A 22340-nucleotide genomic window follows, 5' to 3' on the forward strand; every position below is an offset into this window, starting at 1 on the left:
GAGCTGCTGCTCCACGGGACAGAGTGAGGCAGGAGGAACAGTGGAGCCTTTATTCACCTGCTGAAGGTGTGACGGGGGGCCTCGGGCAGCGGCCGAGCCCCCTCCACCCCGCCCTCCAGAGGGGAGGCTGGGGGGGGGGGGCTCCTGGAGGGTGCGGTCACCTCAGAGGGAGCCCAGCGAGGCTGCTGTGTGAGGGGCCTGGGGCCAGACGCAGAGGACAAACACGCAGCTGGAGCACGGGCGTCGTCAAGGTCCCCGGTGAGGGGGTCTGGGGGTCGGGCTGAGGAACCTCGGCGGGGGGCAGGGCAGGAAGGGGGCCTCTGCCTGGAGACGCACAGCAGCGCGACTGGCCAGGGGCCCCGAGTCCTTGAGTGCTGCTCCCTGGAGACCGTGATGCCCTCTCTGGCACGAAGCCCGGAGCGGAGGGGGAGCTTCTCCATGTGACGCCGGCCTGGGGCCCTCCAGTGGGGTGAGGAGGGCAGGACAGAGCCCCGGGTGCTGGATGCCAGTCCCCCCTCCCCCAAATACCAGGGTGCAGACACTCCCCACCGGAGTGAGCCTCGGAGGGGCTGGGAGGAGGGGCAGCCCGCACAGGAGCCTCTGTACCCCCTGAGCAGGGCAGGCAGCACTGCCCCTGCTCCCCCAAAGCGCCTGGTCACACGGGCCTGCCCGCTCCTGCAGGGCGCCGGGATCCCAGAGTCTGGGTGTGGTGGCCTAGGCCTAGGCCTCCTGGGGAGCGGAGTGAGGCCAGCAGGGGGCAGCACTGTTTCTGCGCCCGTGGGAGGCTTTGCACACCTGCTCCTGGGGCAGAGCCACCATGGCTGGGGGGTCAGGGGTCACTGAGAGAGGAGGTCAGCCTGCTTCTTCATGGGACACCAGTCCGTGTCTGGGTAGAGAAGGCAATGCACAGACTTGAACCTGAGAAGGAAATGGGGGTCAGGGCGGCAGGGAGGGGCCGTGCTGGCTCCAGGGTGCCACCCCCCGACTCCCCCACCACCCACTCACCGTGTGGGGTCCTGCTGCAGGCTGAAGCCTCCGGCCACGCTCACCACATTCTGTGGGTTCTCAGGGCCCCCGTAGCTCAAGGTGACCTGGGGGGAGAGGACCACTCGCCCTCAGGGCTGAACCCTGCCCCCATGTCCTCCAGGGTCCCCTGCCACCCCAGGAGTCCAGCAGAGGCCGCCTGGCCTCCCGGGTCCCCAGGCCCCATGCACGCTCTCCGGGGCGGGGCTGGAACTGCACCGGAGGGTGCCGAGGGCCGAGGCACGGCCAGCGGAAGACACCGCAGCGGGCTAGGTGCCCCCGCAAAGCTGGCTGGCCGCTTGTCGGCATGACCTGACTCCTGTCACCATCCAGACCACTGCCTACTGCCCAGCTGTCCCCGGCCTGCCCTCCTCGGAGAGCAGAGCAGACGTCCTTGACCAACGAGCCCCCACATGAGGCTGAACCCGGGTCTCAGCAGGCCAAGCCCAGGGTCCACGATGGGACCCACCATCCCCGGGCCCTTGCTCAGCTGGAAGCCCTTGCTGGGCAGGCCCCTCAGGCGACAAGGTGGGAGATGAGGCCCCTCGGGCAGTGGGGTGAGGGGGGGTGCCAGGCCCTTCAGGCAGCGGGGTGGGGGTGGGGGCCAGGCCCCTCAGGCAGTGAGGTGAGGGGCGGGCCAAGCCGCTCAGGCAGCGGGGTGAAGGGGAGCCAGGCCCCTGGGGCGGCAGGGCGAGGCCAGGCTCCCAGGCAGGGACGCCCGCCCGGGCCGGGGCGCGGGCCGCACCTGCTGCAGCACGTCGCCAGGCGGCAGCCTCCGCAGGTTCTCCAGGTGGGAGTGGAACAGCGAGCTGCGCAGCAGGCGGGCGCCCAGCAGTCCCTCCACGATGTAGCCCACCGTGCAGTCGTCCGGCAGCCGCACCCGGTCGGCCGTGCTCATGAAACTGCCCAGGCTGGGGGCAAGGCGGGTCAGCGCCGCCGGCCGCGCACCCCCGCCCGCCCGGCCGAGGCCCCCGGGCCCCACTCACCTGGCCCACGGGCTCATCTTGAGGGCAAGGCCCCGGCTCAGGCAGAAGCCGGCCCCGCCGGTGGCGAACCAGAACTTGACAGTGGTCGCCTGGGGAGGACGGAGCCGCCAGTCAGCACTCCCGGGCCCCGCCCCCACCGGGAAGCTCGGGCACCTGCCCTTCCCCGCCGGGTCTCCACACTCTCAGCTGCCCGGCCCGGCCCGGTCACTCACAGTTCCACCTCCCGGGACCCTCTCGGTAGCCTCGATGGGGTGGTCTAGGCTGGGCCGCCCCAGGTAGACGTCCTGGCTGGGGGAGAAGGTGGACAGCAGCTGCAGCAGGCCCCGGGGGTTCACGTAGTTGTCGTCGTCGACATGGCAGAACCACCTGGGGGCAGGGGGGAGTCCTGGTGTGGGGCCCGGCGGCGGCCCGGCAGGCCCCCCGAGGGGCGCGGCCCCCACGTACTTGCGCCCAGACTCCATGAACTTGTCGTATTCCACCGACATCTTGCAACACAGCGCCTGGCGAGTGTGCACGGCTGAGCAGTTGGTGTTGACCACGTGGCCGCCTGCCGGGTCGGAGGACAGGGCATTTACGAGGGCGGGATAAGGTGCACTCAGCCCGTCTCATCCCCGTCAGGGCGAAGCCTGGCTATCCAACAGATCACCCTGCTTAAGGCACCAAGGCCTGCTCTGACCACAGCCCTGGCTCGGCTTCGCTCAGCTGGCCCTGTCGCTGATTTCTGGCCTTTTCAGTCGATGTGCTAGTGGAAACCCCACGAGTGGAAACCAAGAACCAGGACTGAAGTGGGACCCACCTGACCTGACCTGACGGATGAGAAAGTGGGGTAAGGATGGTTTCCCAATAGGGCTTGGCCTGGGGCCCCGGAAGTCAGCCAGTGGCCAAGGGAGGCTGAGCATGGCTAGCAGGCAGGGGCCCTGGATGCTGGGCCAGTAGCTGGTGGGCATCCTGGCTCTGCTCTCTACCAGCTGATGACCCTGAGCGGCTGACTCGCCCACCCCCCACATGCAATGTAGGGCACGGGAATGAGAGGTGTTGGGAGGGGAGGCCCTGGGGCACGCTGGCCGGGCAGGGGCCGCTCACCTCCCTGGAGCTGTAGCTCAGGGTCGTCACCATCGGTGAAGATGAACGTCTGGGAAGAGAGAGCGGGTGGTGTGAGGGGTGCTCCCCAGGGGCCGCGGGCGGGGCGGACCCATGGCAGGGTGAGCTCCCGTGAGGCTGCAGAGGGGCAGGAGGCCTCCGGCTTGCACCGGGTTCGGGGGTTCGGGTGGGGACAGGAGAGGATGGTGTTCCAGCGTCTGCGGACCACCATCCTCAGCGTCTGCCGTGGTCTTGGGGCCAGGCCTGCTCTGCCCTGTGGACGTTTCTAGGGTCTCCGCCCAGTGTCAGCTGGGAGAACCCACCCAAGTTTGGACCCTGGAAAAGGGCAAGAGGAGGTGGGCCCTGGGCGGCCCTGCGTCCTCACGGACTCGGGGCTTGGGGCCTGGCCACAGGGCTAGGGACACAGCCCTGGATAAGAGGGTCCCGGGGTCTGGCAGCACGGCTGCCAGGGTGGGGTTTCCAGGGGTAGTAGTGTCGGGTTGGGGATCCCCGGGTTGGGGCTGTCTGGGCGGGGTCTCGGGGGCGGGGTCCTGGGCGGGACCTACCTGCCGGCGGGCCCGGGAGATCCAGGTGCGCAGCAGCAGCCCCAGGCGGGGCCCGTGGTTCTTCCGCGTGGTCTTGACGGCGATGAAGACGTCTTCGGGCCGTAGGCGGGGTGTGGCGGCGCGGCCGGGGGGTCCGCGCGGGCCGGGGCCGGGGGTTGGCGTCGGGGCCGGGGCCGGGGCCGGGGCCGGAGCAGGCACACGGGGCAGCGGCAGCAGTAGCAATGCGGCCAGAGCCGCGGCCAACGCGAGGCAGGCCCGGCACAGCGCCCCCCGCGCGCGGCTCATGCGGCCGCCGAGCGGCCGGCAGCGCCCTGGCCAGGCGCGCGTCGCGGCCCCTTTAAGAGCCGCCTCGCCCACACGTCGACCCGGAAGCGGTGGCCGCGCTGTCCCGGAAGTGGACGGCACGCCGCGGCGGGGTGGGCGAAGATGCCGCTGCCGGTTCAGGTGTTTAACTTGCAGGTAACGAGCCGCGGCCGGCGGCCCCTCCGCGCCCCCGCCGCCGGGCCGGAGCCGAGGCCGAGGCCGGCCGTGCGGCCCGCGCGCCCCGCCCCCTCCCGGCCGCAGCGTCCCCGCGCGTCGGCGCTGGCAGGCCCGCCCGCGCTAACGCTCTTTCTCCCTGCAGCAGCCAGCCAGCTCTGTGTCAGGGTCGGGGGGTGCAGAGAGTCAGGACAGAATGAGGGATAGCCCGGCCCCCAGCGCGGCCGCCTCGTCAGTGACAGCTCTGTACTGCGCCCCTCCCAGCAGTAGGGCAGACCTCTTCCTGCCGGGCACGGCCGGGGACTTCAGCCTGAGCGCCAGCCTGTCGGCCTGTACGCTGCTTTATGAGGTACCGTCCAGGACAGAGGGCCCAGGACAGCCAGCGAGCGAGCGAGCCGGGAGGGGGGCAGCCCCGCCCACCGGCCGCCGAGCCCGCGCAGGGGCCGCTCGCCGTGCTCCCGGGAGCGCGCCGCTCGTGCCGCCAGGTCCGGCCTGCTGCGCCCCAGGTGACCCCGCCCGCCTGCGGATCGGCAGGCGTCCGGCCCCGCGGCGGGACTCGCCGGCATTGCTGCTCCGGCTGCTCGGGACGTTCCCGGGTTGAGGTCGCGTCCGTTTCTTCCCTATGGTTCGGAGGAAGCTGCGTCAGGACGGTGGCTGGGAACGTGTTAGGGACCCTCGGGAGTCCCCGGGTAGCCGTCTTCCGATGAGTGCTTTCCCGCCCCAGAGACGGGCGGTTAGAATCCGGCCAGGGGTTCCTACCCGACAGCCGCTAGTCTCGAGGTGCTGGAGATGGCGGGAGTGGGGAGGGGCTCCTACTGGCATTGTAGGGGCACAGAATGCCGCCTGGAGATGGCGGGCAGAGCTGAGCTGGGGGCACAGTGAGGGTCTCTCGCCCTCCCTGGGCGGTCCTGGGCCGCAGGTGATAGGATGCCGCCCACGTTGCAGGGGGCGGTGGAGCCCATGCAGATCGATGTGGACCCCCAGGAGGACCCACAGAATGCACCCGATGTCAACTACGTGGTGGAGAACCCCACTCTGGTAGGAGGCTGGAGGGCCCTCCCGGACGAAGGGGGCGGGGGCTTGGGCGTCAGCCCTGCTGGTGGGTCTAGGCCAGGCTCTCCACTCTGGCCCTCTTTCTCTCGCCCAGAAACCTGCAGTGTTTCTGATTGCCCACGTGCGATGGTTGTTAGCACAGCTGGGGACCCCCACTCCTCCCCCACAAGAAGGGCCCGCGTGCTGGGTGTGCTGCAGGTCAGGCTAGGGCTTCCTCAGGGCCCAGATTATGAAGCACTTTCCCCGCTGGCCAGCCTGGTGGTGCAGTCATGAGCCGTGCCCACTGGGCCCTGGCCATTTGCACCCCACCTTCTGGGTGTAGCGCCACCCGGAGGCTTCTGCACTAGCTGCCAGTGTGGCCTGTCTCTGGTGCCCACATGCCCATTGGTTCCCATCAAGGGCCAGGCCTTCGCAGACACTGCTCCTGACTCCCGAGCTGGGGCTGGGGCCAGGGTCCTGGGTCCCGCCTTGCACAGTGTCCCCCTCAGGACCTGGAGCAGTACGCCGCCAGCTACAGTGGGCTGATGCGCATCGAGCGCCTGCAGTTCATCGCCGACCACTGCCCCCCGCTGCGGGCAGAGGCCCTGAAGATGGCCCTGTCCTTCGTGCAGAGGACCTTCAACGTGGACGTGTATGAGGACGTACACCGGAAGCTCTCGGAGGCCACCAGGTGAGGCAGGGCAGGGTGTGGCAGGTCCCCATTGGGTCCAGCCACGGCAGGGGCTCTTCTTGCCGGCGCTCTAGCACCTGGCCCTGGCCCTGGCCCTGGCCCTGGGCAGGCACTATGGCAGCGCTCCCACGGCACGGTGACCTGCTGCTGGCCTGGGGGTGCCTTGTTGAAAAGCCAGGGGGGGCACATGGGCCGGGTGCCCCCTCTCAGTGGGGAGAGGTCAGGCTCCGTGTGCTCCCAGCTTCTCTGCAAGCATGTGTGCTCATCCTGACGCCGAGCACCGCTCGTACGCATGGTGATTTGCTTCTCTGGCTGCATGCGTGCCCTTTCCCCATTGGGCTGTTCCACAGGCTCCCCCAGAGCCCACACAACCGGGTCCTCCCACTGGGGAGTACATTGCCCCTGACGGTCAGGTCCTCCTGCAGGGAGCTGCAGAACGCGCCGGACGCCATCCCCGAGAGTGGCGTAGAGCCCCCGCCGCTGGACACGGCCTGGGTGGAGGCCACGCGGAAGAAGGCCCTGCTGAAGCTGGAGAAGCTGGACACCGACCTCAAAAACTACAAGGGCAACTCCATCAAAGAGAGCATCAGGTGCGTGCGCGGAGCAGGGACCGGGGTGTGGGGGTGCGTGCCAGTCTGCGCTCACAGCCCTGTCTGCAGGCGTGGCCACGACGACCTGGGTGACCACTACCTCGACTGTGGGGACCTCAGCAATGCCCTCAAGTGCTACTCCCGGGCCCGGGACTACTGTACCAGCGCCAAGCACGTCATCAACATGTGCCTCAACGTCATCAAGGTGGCCCTGTGGGGGGGTGGGGGGGTGGGAGGTGGGGCTGCGGGCAGCACGCCCTGAGCCGGGGGCACCCCATGCTGAGTCGGCCCTTGCTGCTGCCCGTCAGGTCAGTGTCTACTTGCAAAACTGGTCTCACGTGCTCAGCTATGTTAGCAAGGCCGAGTCCACCCCGGAGATCGCCGAGGTAACCCACCCCCAGGAGCCCTGACCACTGCTCACCTGGCGGACCTCATCCTCTTCGGGCCAGGCTGGGGTCTGGGCCGGGGGTCAGCGGGGCTGTGGGGCGCTGGTCGCTCACATGCACCACCTTCCCCTGCAGCAGCGTGGGGAGCGGGACAGCCAGACCCAGGCCATCCTCACCAAGCTCAAGTGTGCTGCAGGTGAGGGCCCGTGCCCAGGGCAGGAGGGCGCACGGCTGACCCCAGGCCACCTCCACTATGCACGGCCCGTGTGGGCCACACCACTGAGTCCTCCCAGGCCGGTCGGACCCTCGAGCCCCACAGGCCCTGCCGTAGCTGCCACCTGCCCGGAACCGGGATCAGGAGCAGGGCCGTGACCCGGCAGCTGCTGTCTGCAGTGCCGCAGCAGCAACAGCTCCGTGCGGCCTGCCTGGAGGACACCATCGGCTGTCACTCTCGTCACTCACCTCACTAGCATTTCTGACCCTGAGGCTGAGGAACACGTGGGGCAGGAGGCCTGGGGTGGCGGGACAGTCCCCCCGGCCTCACCCCCCCCTCCCACAGGGCTGGCTGAACTGGCTGCACGGAAGTACAAGCAGGCGGCCAAGTGCTTCCTGCTCGCCTCCTTCGATCACTGCGACTTCCCCGAGGTAAGGGGCGCGAGTGCCCTTGCCGGACTGACTGGAGAGCAGGGGAGGGCGCTTTGATGGGAGGTGTCGCCCAATGGGGTCCCCAGCGCAGCAGGGCGCTTCCTTTCTGGCCTGGCTGTTGGGACCCCAGGCATGGGGACTCCTTCCCTTGTGCCCCTCCCTCAGCTGCTGTCCCCCAGCAACGTGGCTGTCTATGGTGGCCTGTGCGCCTTGGCCACCTTTGACCGGCAGGAGCTGCAACGCAACGTCATCTCCAGCAGGTGGGTGCTGGGGGGTGCTGGGGATGCCGGGCCGTCAGGGCAGGGGTGGGCGGCAGGGCAGCTCTGAGCAGTCTGGTGCCTGCAGCTCCTTCAAGCTGTTCTTGGAGCTGGAGCCGCAGGTCCGGGACATCATCTTCAAGTTCTACGAGTCCAAGTACGCCTCGTGCCTGAAGATGCTGGATGAGATGAAGGTGCGAGCCGCCCGGCTGGAGGGTGGGGGCGCAGGGCCCAGGTGCTGGCCCTGACCTGCTTGCTGTCCCCTCAGGACAACCTGCTCCTGGACATGTACCTGGCCCCGCACGTCAGGACGCTGTACACCCAGATCCGCAACCGTGCTCTCATCCAGGTCAGTGTGGGGACGCCTGGCCCCGGCAGGGCGCCACAGCCGCATCTGGAGGCTGCAGGCAACTGACTCCCCTCTGCCCCGCAGTATTTCAGCCCCTACGTGTCAGCTGACATGCGCAAGATGGCCACGGCCTTCAACACCACGGTGGCGGCGCTGGAGGACGAGCTGACACAGCTCATCCTGGAGGGGCTCATCAACGCCCGGATCGACTCCCACAGCAAGGTGGCCGGGCTCGGGCCAGGGTGGGGGCGCCAGGAGGGCTGTGCCCCGCAGTGCCCCGCTGACCCCCCACCCCACAGATCCTGTACGCCCGGGACGTGGACCAGCGCAGCACCACCTTCGAGAAGTCCCTGCTCATGGGCAAGGAGTTCCAGCGGCGCGCCAAGGCCATGATCCTGCGCGCGGCCGTGCTGCGCAACCAGATCCACGTCAAGGTGGGCAGTGGCGGCGCGGGGGGCGGGCAGGCGCATGCGCACCCGCAGCTGACGGCTGTGTCTCCACCGCAGTCCCCGCCCCGCGAGGGGAGCCAGGGGGAGCTGACGCCTGCCAACAGCCAATCTCGAATGAGCACCAACATGTAAAGGCGCCGCCGGCCTCAGGACGGTCTGCATGCCCCGCCCCGCCCTGGACCTCGCACCCGGGCCCGCCCGCTTGAGGCGTTTCCAGAGGTGCCACCCACGGCCCACTTGGAGGGGCCCTGCCACTGGGCTTCCACGTGCCCCAGTTTCCTGCTGGCCCCCTGCTATGCCGTGCCGTGGGCCCAGGAAGATGAGCTGCCCCTCGCCCTTCCTGCAAGGAGAGGCCAACAGGGCTCACTCACCCCAGTGGCACCCAGGGGCCCGCCTCCCCGTTCCTGTATTACTTGGGGTTGCAGACCAGTTGTGAATCTTAGTCCATTAAAGGGCAGCCTGAGACACATCCCTTGCACTGCTCCTTCTGGGGGCCAGATCCCGGGCGCAGGCTCTGGGGCAGGGCCTGGCCTTGGCCCCTGGCTCCTCCTCCCTCACATTCAAGTGGCCAGGCAGGGGCAGAGGGGAGAGTCCGCCCTAGTTGTCCCTCTGCAAGGCTGCTGCTCTCTCCTCTCAGGTCTCAGACCAAAATGGGATTGAGGCAGGTCTGTGCTGGTCTCCACCGGCCAGACACCACCCTCTCAGCTCACAGTTAGGGTCAAGGTCTCTGCATGCGTCTTTGACGTGATTTATTGTTCGCGGTTGCGGTTGGGCACACGCAAATTGCGAGGACAGGGCAGGTCCAGCCTGGGAGCCTGCTCACTGGTGCAGCACTTGGCCTCAGCGGGTTGGGGAGGGCCATCAGCTCGTCCTTCCGCGTGAAGTGGCGGGGACTCCCTGAGTAGAGGCGTTTGCTCACGAGGGACTCACTCTCCAGCAGCAGTCCTGGGCCCGGAGGGGCCGTGTGTCAGGTGGCCTCGCTCTTCAGGCCAAGGCACTGCCCACAACCTCAGGGAAACCAGCGGGCTCCCTGGGCCCGGCCTGCTGAGGGTCTGGAAGCCGAGGCTGGGCCCCCTTCCAGGCCAGAGACTTCTCCAATTTGGTTTTAAAAAGCAGTCCGTGACCTGGCAGAGACAGCAGGGAAGGACAGACTCAGGAGGCCAAGGGGCCCTGCTGGCCGGGGCCAGGGGAGGGGCGCGGGCAGCGAGGCCGCTCACCTGGGCAGTCCGCAGTCTCCTGGGACGCTTGCTTCTTGCAGCAGCCCCGGCACAGGTTGAACACGCACCTGTTGCCCTGGACACAGGAAAGCTAGTAAGCCCGCGCACCGCACGACAGGGGCTGCACCCGGGCCAGGGCCTCCCCAAGACTCCCGGGGCTGTCCTAGGGCTGGACGCGGCGCCCAGGGACTGCCCCCTGGAGCTGCGCTCTGCCCTGGGCAGGAGGACTGACTCACCTTTGGGTTTCCACACTGACCACACTTGGCGTATTTTGCTGGGAAAAGAGCACAAGGAAGTCCCAGTTGGACGCGGGAGCCCCTGGCGGGTATCCCCGCTCTCTGTGGCCAGCCAATCCAGGAGCTCGGTGGCGCACACAGCAAGCTGTCTGGACAGGACGCTGTCGGGGCCCTCCTCCCGCCTCAATGGCTCTGCGCCCACGGCCGCGTCTCCCACTCTGGCCCCCCGGCCGTCAGGGCTGCTGGCAGCCTCTTCGGGGTGTAGGAGGGTCAGGACCCTTCCTGCTGGGCTCCCCTGGGTTTCTGGAGAGACACCTGCCCCAGGCCAGCAGCAAGAGCAGCTTACGCTTCAGCGAGGGGTCGAAGGTCTTGTGGGGGTTCCTCAGCTGCTTCTTCTGCTTGTTCTTAGACAGCACGTCCACGCTGCCCTCCTCCTCCTCCTCCAGGGCCCGCTTGCTGCGGGCAGCCCCGTTCTCCCTGTTCCCCTCCTTGGGCCTAAAAGGGAATGGCAGCGGGCAGAGCTGGGGACACCCCTGAGAGGACACCCAGGAGCTGTGGTTCCAGCAGCTCAGCTCTTGGGCTGTTGGTGCTGGGCCACTGGGACCCCAAGGCCTGAGCCTCAGCTGAGGCTGTGGCCACAGAGGCCAGCCTGGCCTCGCCTCGAAGAACCCCGGGGCCAATCTCTTCATCCCAAGTCAAACCCACCCAGGATGAGAGAAGGCAAGGAAAGATGTAAAACCTAATCGTCCACAGACAGGGGAGACCAGCTGGGCCCCTGGAGGGACAAGCTAGTGGGCAGCTCTCTCCCCTGCCCTCCCTGCACCCCTGGCCCCAGGCCATGTCTGTGCAAACTCACCCTGGCCGGAAGTAGGGCTGGCAGATCCAGTGGAAGAATGGCAAGCCGCCTGTGGGCTTCTCCCCCTCCTTCTGCCTGGACATGTCCTCCTGCAAAACCCCAGAAAGTCCTTAGTCACCGGCCAAGCTCCTCCGTTCCACCCTGTCCCAACTGGCTAGCCCTGCACGTGCCTGACACCGAAGTTTCAGCTCCCGGCTCACCGCGGCGATGCCCTCCAGGGTCTTCACTTTGGCAAGCTCCTCTCGAAGCTGCTGGTGCACCTGCAGCCTGAGACAGCCGCCCCATCACGAAACCCGCTGCCCAGCCCTCCGCCGACCCTGAGCCCCGGGCAGAAGGTACCGCCTCCTTCCTGCCCCGGCTCCCAGCCTGATCTCACCGGTCACCCCAGCCCCTCCAGACCCGACGGGTGGCAAACTGTATTGGTGAATGTTTGCGGAGAGACCCCTCTTAAAGCCCCCAGTGCCCCAGGGAGGGCTCAGGCCGGACGGCATCTGCCTTGTGGGGCAACTCACGTGTGGTGCCACAGCTTGAAGAGGTGGGCCCGGACGTAGGACAGGGGGCAGGGGTGCCGCTGCACGATGGCCAAGTACTCGTCGGCCAGCTCCCACACTGCGGGGCTGCGGCCCTCAAACAGGGCGGGATTGTGCAGGTTGCCCTCTGTAGGGGGAGGGGACTCGAGACTATGGACACTCATGCCCCAGAGGGACCCCCCCCCCATGCCACATCACACCAAGGGCAAGGCTGGCCACTGGCTGAGAGCTCGGGCCCACCCGGCAGACAGGCCCGAGTGAGGGCTAAGGTGTCTGACGTGGACAGGCCCCGGCCTCACCCGCACTCATGACGCCCTGCACCCCTGTGTCCCGGATGCAGCGCTCCACGTCCCGCAAGCACTGGATGTTGCCGTTGGCGAACACGGGGATGGCCACTGCCTTCCTGCCAGGGGGGCGGCATGGGCTCACTCAGGAGTGGGTCGCGGCCCCTGCTCCCTGGCGCCCAGGCCCCCAGGCCCCATCTCAGCGGCCCAGACGGCTGCCCCCGCTGGGTTTCTTGCCCCTGTCCACTCACCGCACGGCCTTGATGTGCTCCCAGGACGCAGGGCCGGACAGCGGCCCCTTTTGCTCCTTGGTGCGCCCGTGCACGGTCAGCAGCTAGGATGCAGCAGCACTGGCTCGGTCCCCAAACCAACCCCAGGGGACCCTCTCCCTCTGGCTTCTGGGCATTGGCTTCCCGTGCGAAGTGAAGGAAAGGCTGCCTGCGGCCTGGCTCTGTCCTGCCCCCACTGACCCAGTTCCCTGGTCTGCGTTTACGCGAGCTAAGTGGGAAGGATAGGCACCACGCTGTCCCTTGAGCTAGTGGAGGGAAGGTGGCCCAGGCGCCTCCCTTCTGAAAGTGAGGACAGAGCTCACGCGCTTTCTCAGACCTCCCCTCGAGGTCCCTGTGGTTCCTGTCCGCCTGAGGGCAAGCTGCTCAAGGGCCGTCCTGGGCTCAGGGAGTGAAGGACACAGGGGCCGGGGCAGCACGGGGCCCTTACCTGGCAGCCAGCCTTCTCCAGCATCTGGGCGTACCTCACAGTCTTGTCGATCTCAGGGAAGACACGGATTTTGCATGTGACCGGGACAGAGAGTTTCTCGTGGGCCAGCAGAACTAGGGGAGAGGTGGCTTCTGAGCGCCCGGGTGTTTGCCCCGGCAGTCTGTGGGGACCATGCCTAAGCCCCCAAGAGAGCATAGGCCCTGCACAGACAGCCCCCACTTGATGGCTGCTGAGCGATCCGCCTGTCCCTCTGCACGTGGGGCACGGGACAGGTGACTCCACAACCGCCTTCCACAGCAGGGAGAGTGCAATGGGTAAGATTCTGCCGGCCACTGTCCCCTCCTTTGCCCTGCCACCCACACGTGGCATGTGGCTCACTCACTCATTCTCTGGAGCAGGTCCCACTCCTCCTGCAGGAAGGCTCCATAGTGACCTGTGAAGGACACACATGGTCTGCGGCAGTCCCTCCTGCACGGGCTGCGCATCATTGAGAGCCCCAGGCTGGGGCCTCCCCAACCACCGGCCCCCACAGGATCACCAGAAGGTGCACGTAGTGGATGGGGCGGGGAGACTGTCACTCAGCAGTTCTTGGTATCACATCTGGGGTCTCCATATGCCCAGCTGCCTGAGCTCAAGGGCGTGGAATGGGGGGCCCACCCCACACGGTCTCTGCCCAACCAGCAACTGCGCAGGCGCAGCGAGGGAGAAAGGCTGAGCTCCACGCCGGGGGAGGGACCACTAGCACCACAGCAGCGCAAGGATGTGACGCAACCTCCTTCCAGCAAAACCCATTTATCTGGAGGGAGCCCAGCGACGTCCCAGGCACTAGGGAGCGAGGAACCTCTGAAAGCCAGCATGACCCCGGCCCCACTCGGCCTCGCTCAGGGCCCTCCACCTGCAGCTTCTCTCCGGCCTGAAGCTGCTGCTGCACACGGACCGGACCTGGACTCACCGCGCTTGGCTATCATCTGTGGGCAGCCCAAATTCAGATCGATGGCGTCACAGTGATCCTGAGCTAGGAGAGCCGCCTGGACAAACACCTCTGGGTCGTTGGCACAGAACTGGAAGAGCCGTGACAGCCACCATGAACCCGAGCCAGGCCCTGGTCCCTTGGCTGCTGGGCCCCACAAGAATTCACCTGTGACCCGGTGGGGGTGTGGTCCCAGGGGCTGGCTGTAGGTATACTGTCCTAAACACTTGCAAAATGACTAAGCTAAGACATGGCCTGCCATCAGGAGTCACAGAACATCTCTCCATTGTGACGGAAAGCTGTGTCACTGACTCTCCTGGTTGCTCTGTCGCGGGCCTGTGGCTGGCTCTTCCCCACGGCCCAAGCTGTCCACTCACTAGGTCTGAGCCAGCACCCAGGGGAGGGCCCCTTCTCTGGGGCTGTAGGTGCGCCGCGCGCTTACACAGCCCTCCCAGCCCCCAATCAGGAAGCCGTTTCTGGAAGGGCTGAAGGACAGGTGCCCGCCCACCTGCACAATGAGGGGCCGGTCCTCCGGGCACACCTCGCAGTACAGGTTCTCCTTCCGGTAGTTGGCATCGCGCACGAAGACCTGGGCGTGCAGCATGGGCGTGTAGCAGAGCTGGGCCCCGTGGCGGCGGCTCAGCAGCCTCCAGGCCAGCTCGCTCTGGTCCACCATGGGGGCCACCACATGCCGGGCGCCGCCCAGTGTGCGGCTCCAGAACTCGAAGCCCTCCAGCTTTGGCATCTCCACGCTGCAAGGGGAGGGTCGAGCTCAGCGGCCACTCCAGTGCCACCCCCATGGTCACAAGCATGGACACTAAAGGTATTGACTGCTGCAGGCCAAGAACCGAAACCCAGTGCCACCACTTTGCAGCGGAGGCCTTGAGCACGTCACTTGACATCTGTGAGCCTTAACCAGTCACTTACTGGCGGGACTGAGCCGTTTGCCTGGCAGGCCTGGTGTCAAGAATAAATGAAACCGAGAAAGCAGTGTCCTAGCAGGCACCTGGCCCCAGTAGGCCACCACGAAAAGCCGTAAGTAACTACAAGGCCCAGGGACCCTCCAAGACAGGCCAAGCCTGTGGCGACATCACTGGAGATGTGCAACCAGGCCTGGCCTCCCCGCCTACCCTCCTCCGGTGTCAGGAGGGTCCTAGTCGGGCCGAGGCTGTGATGCCGAGGGTCCGGCACTGCCCTGCCCACCTCCTTCCTGGGCAACACGGTTCTCAGGCTTCCGCGAAGACGCGAGGAGCAGCTCTCTTCTCCGCCGGCCGCCACCGAGGACAGCCCGCCTGGAGGGACCCGCCCTCCGCGACCCAGGCCGGCAGCACAGGCGCCGGCGCGCGGCGACAGGCCGCGTCGGAGAGTCGGACGTCCCGCGCCGGCTCTGCGACGGCCAACCAGGGACCTCGCCCCAATAGCTAAGTGCCCAGCTGTGTGTTCGCAAACTGCGAAATTACATATAAAACCCGCCTAAGTGCCAACGAGGTCCCCAAAAAGACCAGGGCAGCGCGGGTCTGGGCAGCCGTCTCCGCTCGCCAGGGTCACCCACCTGGGGCGGCCGGGGCTGGGCGCCCGCCGGGCCGCGTCCTGCCGGGGCGGCGTGCGGGGCTCCGGGCTCGCGCGGGGTCCAGGGGCCGCCACGCCGGGGCCGCCGCCGGGCCCAGGGCTGCGCGCCGGCGCCGCCGGAAGGTGCGTCCGCCAGGGCGGTCCGGGCGGCCCGCGGTGCGGCGGGAAACTCGTCCCCGGGAAACCGCGGCCGGCCGCGGAGGGGCCGCGCGCAAGGTCGCAGGTCAGAGGCCGCAGGTCGCCGCGGCCGGCCCGGAGCCGCATTCCAGCCGCCGGCCGGAGCAGTGGGGACTCGCCGGGACCCGCCACAGCGCTCGGTTTCGAATCCGAGCCCGCAGTGACCCCCAGCGCCCCGCGGCGGCCCCTCGCTTTCCCCTCCTCCGCCGCCCGCGGACAGTGGGACACGCGCCTCCCACCGCGCCCCCAAAAGGCCGGTGCCCCCCGCGCCGCGCGAGGGTCCCCTCGCCGGGTCGCTGAACGTCAGCGCCAGAGGAACGGGGCGCGGGCAGCGTCGCTCACCTCCGCGGGGCGCCCGAGCCTCGCTGCCGTGCGTGGCGGCGCCGAGACGCTGGGACCCGGTGCGGAGCCATCGTCGGCCCGACTCCGACGCGGGCACCGCGCGGCCGCTCCTCGCTGGCTCCTCGCCGCCCGTCGCGTCCCGCCCGGCCCGGCCCCCGCTCCGGGCGTCCCGTGAGAGCGGGGCCCCTGCGCAGAGAAGGGCCGGGCTCCCACACCGGGTCGGGGGGCGGGGGAACCCTCGGCGGCGCGTCCCCCACACGGACGCCGCCGCCGGCGGGCTGGATGGCAGCGCGGGGACTGCGCCTTCACGCTGGGTGTTTACATTAGCCCAGGTAACGCCATCTGTTCCTTTTTATCTTTTTCAGCTTCAGCGGGACTACTGGAAAAATTTATATATAGGTGAGCGGGATTTCTGGAATCTCCTCCCCAAAAAAGCACTGATGCGACTGGACAGGATGGTTAAAAGCTGTCATTCTAGGACTCTGGACGTTGACCAAAGGCATACATTTGAGAAACACTTATTCAAAAACCAAACAAATAAAATAAGGACGGAGTAAGAATAGTGGGAGCCTGTGCAGTTTTCTACGGGACTGCTTGTATTCCCTCCCAGGAGAGGGAGGGTGGCCTGGAGGACCCAAACCTCCTACTGAGGCCGGAGGAGAAGGCTGGCCTGATTGGAGGAGCGGAAACCCCCGAGGGTGTTCGTGGGGCACCCTGCAATCACAATCCTGGGGAACCGGCTAGAGCCACATACCCTCAGCCGCCTGAGGCCATGATACTGCTTGGAGCAAGCAACAGTCCAGCCGGAAATGGAAGGAGAAATTCGGTAAATAAGATAGCCACAGTGGCTTCGGTAAGCTGCCAGAAGGCCCCATAGTCTGTGACTCTGTGTACACGCTGAGGAAGACCCGCGATGGTCCCAGCGATACACTCTGCTTTGTGCAAAGAGCAAAAAAGCCAGGGCCACATTGTACGCTGCTTGAGGTTTGCACCTGTACACAAAAACTGTCACAGAGTTGTCAGCAAAGGATACAGACCTTACTGGTCCAATAGGTTTAAGCATAGTCTCTTACCAATAATTGGCTGGCCACCAAACTGTATGGAGCCAGGGCCAGCCTTAGGAAAGCTAGGCTTACATATAAATATATTTTTAACTCTAGCATAGATACCAGTGGCCACACACCGCTGAGAGCACAGGCTCCACAGAACTCGTCCAGGCTAGACGCTAAGCAAACAAACAAACAGCTCCAGGAACAGCACCCCGTGAGGGGGAGGGGGTCAGAATCCAGACCTTCTACCTTATCTAAAATGCCCAGTAGTCGATAAGGTATGAGGCATTCCAAGAATCAAGGAAAAGTGGTTCATGCAAATTGTCCCCGAGGGGACTAGACCAACCAAGAAAAAAAGAGAAGACACAATACCGAAATCCTGGAAGAGGAGACAGACATCACGATGGACCTTAAGAAGAATCAAAAGAGAATACGATGAAAAACTGTACCCCCAGAATTAAATTAGATGAAATTGATGAATTTCTAAAAAAAAAATACGTTACTGAAACTGACTCAAGAGGAAATGAAACCTGAATAGATCTACAGGTAAGTGAATTAGGGATTTAAAGTATCCACAGAGTAGGATCCAGGCTCAGGTGACTTCAGTGAGTTCTGGGAAATTATAAAGGATCGATACCAATTTTTCACAAGCTTAAAGAGAGAATATGACCCAACTCATTCTGCGAGAACAGTATTATCCTGATCCCAAACCAAGTCGGAGGCATTATAGGGAGAGAAAACTACGTGCTAATATCCTTCATAAGCATAGTCACAAAAATCCTCAAGATGATAGCAAACCTAATCCAGCACCATATATATATAAATTGTATACCACGGCCAAGTAGTCTCTATTCCAGGAACATAAGGTTTGTTATCTGAAAATAGGTGTAATACTCCATATTAAGAGAATTAAGTATAAAACTCGATTATATCAACGGATGCAGTAAAAGCATTTGACAAAATCCAAAACCTATTTATAATTTAAAAACAAAACAAAACAAAACAAAAACAAAAAACCAAACTGGGAACAGAGGGGCCCTTTCTAAACTCAAAAAACAGTATCTCCCAAAAAGACACCCCCCCACACACAGCTAATATCATACTTGATCATGAAAGATTGAATGCTTTTTTCCTAAGATCAGGAACAAGACAGGGATGCCTGCTCTCGCCATTCTTACTCAAAATGGTCCTGGCAGTTCTAACCAACACAATAACACAAGAAAAATAAATAAAAGTGTATAGATAGGAACAAAAGAAATGTCTCTTTTTGCACATGACGTCATTGTCTACATAGAAATTCCCAAAGGATCTACAAAAAAACCCTCACAACAACTAATGAGTGAGTTCAGTAAGGTCAGCACACAAAAGTCAATCACATTTGTACATACTAATGACAAATGTGAAAACTGAAATTGCATTCTCAGCACCATTTGTAATTAATTGCTCCAGAGAAAACGAAATACTTTGGTGCAGATCTAACACGATACGGAAAGGCTCTGTATGCCAATTACTACGATATTCCAAAGAATGAAGCCGAGGAAGACTTTCCGTCATGGTACGAAGAGCCAAATTGTGACCGTGGGTCAGAGGGGTCAGAGGGTTCAGTGTCACGAAGGCACTAATTCTCTCCAAACTGATCTATACATTTTGTGCAAATCTATCAGAAATCCAGCAAGGTTTGTGTGAGGGGGAACAAGCCCAGAAGAGCTGAATCAGTATTGAAAAAGCACGAAGTGGACGGAATGCCCGTCCCCAGCGTTAGGGTCGCCTCTATCGCCACGGTGACGCCAGCTTTGCCATCGCCAGTGGCCACAGCCGCAGAACAGGGAGCCCGGCAGGAGGCCCACATGGCCGTACCCAGGTGACCTTCAGCAAAGGCGCAAAAGCAGGGGCACAGGAGGAGGAGAGGCTTTTCCGAAAATGTAGCAACTGAGCATCTACGAGAAAAAAAAATAGACCTCAGCCTCAACCCTTACACAAGAGCTCATTCCGAACAGAGCACAAGCTGAAACGTGACACGTAAACCCATGCATGTCAGAGGCATAGAAGAACGTCCGTGAGAGCGAAGTCATGTTGCACAGGGCGGACAGCTTGAAAAATTGAATCTCACTGAAATTAAAGAACTTTTGCTATGTAGAAGATTGGGGGAAAAGGCTGAAAGGACAAGGACGGACTGGGAGACGTACGAAAGTGTAAAGCACTGTCAAAACCCCAGAGAGCAAAACCAGTCCACGTGAAGAATCCAAAAGGCTGGCTGAAGGTGACTCTAGTTATAGAGAGACGCTGAGAATGCATAGTCTCTCCCTCATAGCTGATTTGAAAAGCAATATAAACAATATGCATATAAATGGACAGTCGGGCGGATAACATGCAGAAATGAAACACACTTGCCAATCGTAGCTCAAAGGTGGGTGGAGACAAACTCATTGGACTGCCGGGATGACCAGATGGAAAGTCAAATCCGTAAGGACAAAAGAAGGGAGCAGAAATGGCAAGTACGACAGTTCCTGGAAGCGCCACCTGGAAGCAGGCGCCTGTCCCGCCCCGCCAACTCCCAGAGTCCCTGGCGATAGCCGCTCGTTTGTTCCCGATGCTGGGAATTAGACGACCGAGGTGAAACGTGCAGTCCTAAAAACACACCAAGTACCGAGACTGACTCAAGAAGAAATAGAACACCTCGACGGACCTGTCACAGGCAGAGACTGAATTATTGCAGCCGTGCCGCGCAGCATAACGGAGCGAGGCACCGAGGGGTGCAGCACTGGGCTCACGAGGAGGTCACGCTGAGCGAACCGAGCCAGTCTCCGCGGATGAGTGCGACCCCGCTTACGGAACGGGCACATGCTTACAGCGACGGAGATCAGAGTAGAGACGCCAGGGGCTGGGGTCGGGGGCGCGGAGTGGGAGCCCGCTGGCGACAGTGGCGGGGGTCGCGCAAATCCACATGAGGTGAAATTTCATAGAACTGCACGCGAATGAACTCGCGTAAGACCGGCGAGCTCTGCACAAGCTCGGCGGGCGTGTCCATGCCGGCCTCTGGGTTGTGACGTGCGTAGACGAGATGCTGTCACTGGGGAGCTGGGCAAAGGGGACACAGAACATCCTGCACTTTTTTTTTTTGCGACTTTCTGTAAATCTTTATATATAGCTTTAAAGTTAAAAAAAATAATAATTCACAATAGCCAAGACACGGAAACGACCTGTGTCCACTGCCAAACGGCGAGGGGATTAAAAAAAATGGGAGACGAAGAAGGAGGAAGCCCTGCCATTCGGGACAACATGGACGGGCTCAGGGCGTTATGCCGAGTGCGATGAGTCAGACGGAGAGGACTATGGCTTGGCCTCACTTAGATGTGGAATCTAAAAAAGCCAGACTCCAACTAGCACAGTGGTCGCCAGGGGCCGGGAGAAGGTGGACGGTGACCACGGAGTACACAGGGCCAGCTCTAGGGCGAATCGGTTCCGGGGGGCTGGTGTGCTGCGTGGTGCCCTTGAGAGCTTCTGAGGGAGCAGCTTTTAAATGTTCTGACCGCCATCCCCGCGACAAAGGTGTATGTGAGGCGGAGGGTGTGCCCACTGGCCTCGCCGGAGCGTGCGTGAGTTGGAGCAAACCGCCACTGCCCCAGCTGCACACAGAGGGAAACGAAACGAGTTTCCACAGAAACATACGCGCCCGCGAAACTATCGCGATCCAAACAACGAAGATGCTGGCCGCCTCAGGGTTCCCTCGAACCCTCGGTGAGCCCTCCCCTCTCCCGCCTCCTCGTCTCCAACAAGCCTTGATCTATTTTCTGTCACCAAAAATTCATTAGCGTCCTAGAACTTTATATAAACGGAATCGTCGCGTGTGCTCTCGCTCGGGCTGGCATCTCCCGCGCGTCGCCACCGCGAGAACCCCCACGGCCGCGTGTGTCAGCAGCCCGCTCTTCTGTGCTGCTGGTGGCAGCCTGGCGGGCTGCAAGGGGCCTGCCCGGGCGCCGGGCTGCCTCCCCTCGGGGCCGGGCCAGGGCTCGCAGAGCTGCAGAGAACGTGGGGGGGGCGGGGGGGGGCGTCTCCGCCCCCGCCAGCTGCTCTGTTCTTCCTGCCACACGCCCAGGAGCCCAGGAACGGCGAGCCCAGGAACGGCGAGTCGAGTCACGGCGAGTCGAGTCGCACGGCAGCTTCGTGTTTGACCTTTTAAGAAGCTTCCAGCTGTTTCCAGGGTGGGTGCACACCCCCCCCACCCCGGAAAGCAGGTGGTCCCCGGGGCGCACACCTTCGCTGCCACTTGTCCTTTTTAGCCAAAGAGGTGTGGGCGGAAGCTCCTTGTCCTGCTTAGCGCTGTGTATTTGTGTTGCAAATCTTTTGCCAGTTAAAAAACTCAAATTGTTTTCTTTTTGACTTTGGGGAGTTCTCTAAATATTCTGGATACAAATCCTTTATCAGATAATATAATTTGGAAATACTTGCAACGGTCTGCGACTTTTTTCGTTCTTTTAATGGTGCCTTTTAAAGAGCAGACGTGACCAAACTTTGATGAAACCCGATCTGACGATTTATTCTCCCATCTATCATGCGTTCGATGTCCTACCTGGGAATCTTTCTATCACCCAAGTTCACATTTTCTCTTACAGTCACTTCTGGAAATTTTAGTTTTAGAAGTTAGGTTTAGATCCATGATCCGTTTTGAGTTAAATTTTGTATGTGTTGTGAGGTAGGGATCTAAGTTACTTTTTTACTTTTATTTTTAATTTTTGGCACATGTACAGAGATCCAATTATTCCAGAACCGTTTCTTGAAAAGATAATCCTTGCTCCAGGGACATGCCTTTGCATTTGTTGAGAATGAGATGTTTTTGCATGTAAATTTTTTGACTCACTGTTTTGTTCCATCGATCTAGTTATGTATCTTAATGCCAATAAAACACTGTTTTGATTATCGTAGATTCAGAATAAACTTTTAAAAATCTCAAAACCAAGCAGCGCTGCTTGCCCGGCCCTGCGGCGCGGCCTGGCATTGGGTCGGCCACGCCTGGACCCTGCATCCCAAGTGGCGTTGATTTCAGTCAGTTTCCGCTTGTTCGCTCCTTGCGCGTGATCACAGCCGGCTCCCTGCGGTCCTCCTAGGTCGCCCGGCCGTCCCCTCGGCGTTTCTACATGGTCACGTCGTGACGAGCTCAGTGGTCGCCGCTTCTCCTCCCTCCTGACCCATGAGCCGCGCTGGCTAGGACGCCCGCCACGCAGAAGGGGTGACCCTGGAGTCCTGTCTCAGGGGGAAGCCCTCACCCTTTCACCTCCCATTGGCGTGTGAAGCGTGATCATGGCTGCACATTTGCCCGCGACCGAGCGTGCGCCTGTGCACCCCGACTCTGTCCTTTGCTGACGCTGACGCGGTGAGTGTCGCTGGCCGACGCCCAAACGTCAGGCAGCTTTGCCCTCCCGGGACGCGCCGCCTCCGGTCGCGGAGCGTGACCCTTTGCCACGGCACGTGGTGCGGTCGCTCGGGTTTTGTTCGTGATCTGCGCCTGAGACATGGCTCCTGGCAGCTCTCTCGCAGTCTGTCGGGTTTGGGGTAATGGCCACGCGGGTCCCGCGCTCTGGACGGAGCTGTGTCCCCCCCTCGTGTGGAAGCCCCACCCCGTGTGTGGTCCTGGGCCCTGTAGCTCTCTGTGCTGCAGTGCACCTCCTGCCGTCCACCCGGAGGCCCCTTCCAGCAGGTCCCTGCTCTGTGCCCACCGACCCCTGGCTCTCGGGCTCTTCGCCCGCTTCCCTTCCCTGACCCTCCCTCCTCTCCTTTGCTTAAACCCTCGTGATGGTCAGTCTCACGTTGAACTTGGCCAGTTTTGCAAACACTAGTCTAGGTGTTGCTGTGAAAGCGCTTCGC

General features: G+C 62.9%; 3 protein-coding genes and 1 long non-coding RNA gene across 18 annotated transcripts; 2 read left to right on the forward strand and 2 right to left on the reverse strand.

Annotated features, from left to right (window-relative positions):
• Nucleotides 1-36: 36 nt before the first annotated feature.
• Nucleotides 37-4076, reverse strand: RFNG (RFNG O-fucosylpeptide 3-beta-N-acetylglucosaminyltransferase). 5 transcript variants are annotated; one of them, XR_004951367.1, is made up of 8 exons: nt 3656-4076; nt 3093-3141; nt 2454-2635; nt 2222-2297; nt 2010-2098; nt 1769-1934; nt 1006-1091; nt 37-918 (listed from the first exon to the last, which is right to left on the reverse strand). XR_004951367.1 is itself a non-coding variant. In XM_036222720.1 (8 exons), exons 1-8 carry the CDS (start codon nt 3938-3940, stop codon nt 837-839), a joined length of 936 nt encoding a protein of 311 aa, XP_036078613.1. In that variant the 5' UTR covers nt 3941-4003; the 3' UTR covers nt 37-836. The 5 variants fall into 5 exon arrangements, 3 of the variants coding, with proteins under 3 accessions (XP_036078613.1, XP_016019164.2, XP_036078614.1); XR_004951366.1 differs by having other exon boundaries at nt 2222-2375; nt 3656-4005; XM_036222720.1 differs by having other exon boundaries at nt 2454-2556; nt 3656-4003.
• On the forward strand, nt 2671-9000 carry GPS1 (G protein pathway suppressor 1). Of its 7 annotated transcripts, none has more exons than XM_016163797.2 (15): nt 4054-4114; nt 4397-4481; nt 5078-5170; nt 5674-5855; nt 6281-6445; nt 6515-6650; nt 6754-6831; nt 6967-7027; nt 7391-7476; nt 7642-7736; nt 7822-7927; nt 8002-8082; nt 8167-8304; nt 8382-8516; nt 8589-9000. In XM_016163797.2, the coding sequence occupies exons 3-15, from the start codon at nt 5093-5095 to the stop codon at nt 8661-8663; spliced, it is 1416 nt and encodes a 471-aa protein (XP_016019283.1). In that variant the 5' UTR covers nt 4054-4114; nt 4397-4481; nt 5078-5092; the 3' UTR covers nt 8664-9000. The 7 variants fall into 7 exon arrangements, with proteins under 7 accessions (XP_016019284.1, XP_016019282.1, XP_016019283.1 ...); XM_036222699.1 differs by having other exon boundaries at nt 4055-4114; nt 4278-4481; nt 8589-8663; XM_036222700.1 differs by having other exon boundaries at nt 4055-4114; nt 4278-4481; nt 6970-7027; nt 8589-8663.
• Nucleotides 9001-9259: 259 nt separating this feature from the next.
• On the reverse strand, nt 9260-15557 carry DUS1L (dihydrouridine synthase 1 like). 5 transcript variants are annotated; one of them, XM_016163807.2, is made up of 14 exons: nt 15430-15557; nt 13883-14093; nt 13324-13432; nt 12754-12804; nt 12372-12484; nt 11906-11988; nt 11670-11773; nt 11353-11497; nt 11011-11107; nt 10841-10929; nt 10331-10479; nt 9985-10022; nt 9749-9824; nt 9260-9655 (listed from the first exon to the last, which is right to left on the reverse strand). In XM_016163807.2, exons 1-14 carry the CDS (start codon nt 15498-15500, stop codon nt 9516-9518), a joined length of 1476 nt encoding a protein of 491 aa, XP_016019293.2. In that variant the 5' UTR covers nt 15501-15557; the 3' UTR covers nt 9260-9515. The 5 variants fall into 5 exon arrangements, with proteins under 5 accessions (XP_016019293.2, XP_036078606.1, XP_016019295.2 ...); XM_036222713.1 differs by having other exon boundaries at nt 13850-14093; nt 15430-15554; XM_016163809.2 differs by lacking the exon at nt 15430-15557 and adding an exon at nt 14894-14986 and having other exon boundaries at nt 13850-14093.
• LOC118603856 lies at nt 15472-21399 on the forward strand. The gene is made up of 2 exons (XR_004951369.1): nt 15472-15600; nt 15795-21399. It is a non-coding gene; the product is annotated as an uncharacterized LOC118603856 (long non-coding RNA).
• Nucleotides 21400-22340: the final 941 nt, after the last annotated feature.

Source organism: Rousettus aegyptiacus, unplaced genomic scaffold (genome assembly GCF_014176215.1).
Source record: "Rousettus aegyptiacus isolate mRouAeg1 unplaced genomic scaffold, mRouAeg1.p scaffold_m13_p_6, whole genome shotgun sequence".
In the NCBI taxonomy this organism is placed as follows: Eukaryota; Metazoa; Chordata; class Mammalia; order Chiroptera; family Pteropodidae; genus Rousettus; species Rousettus aegyptiacus.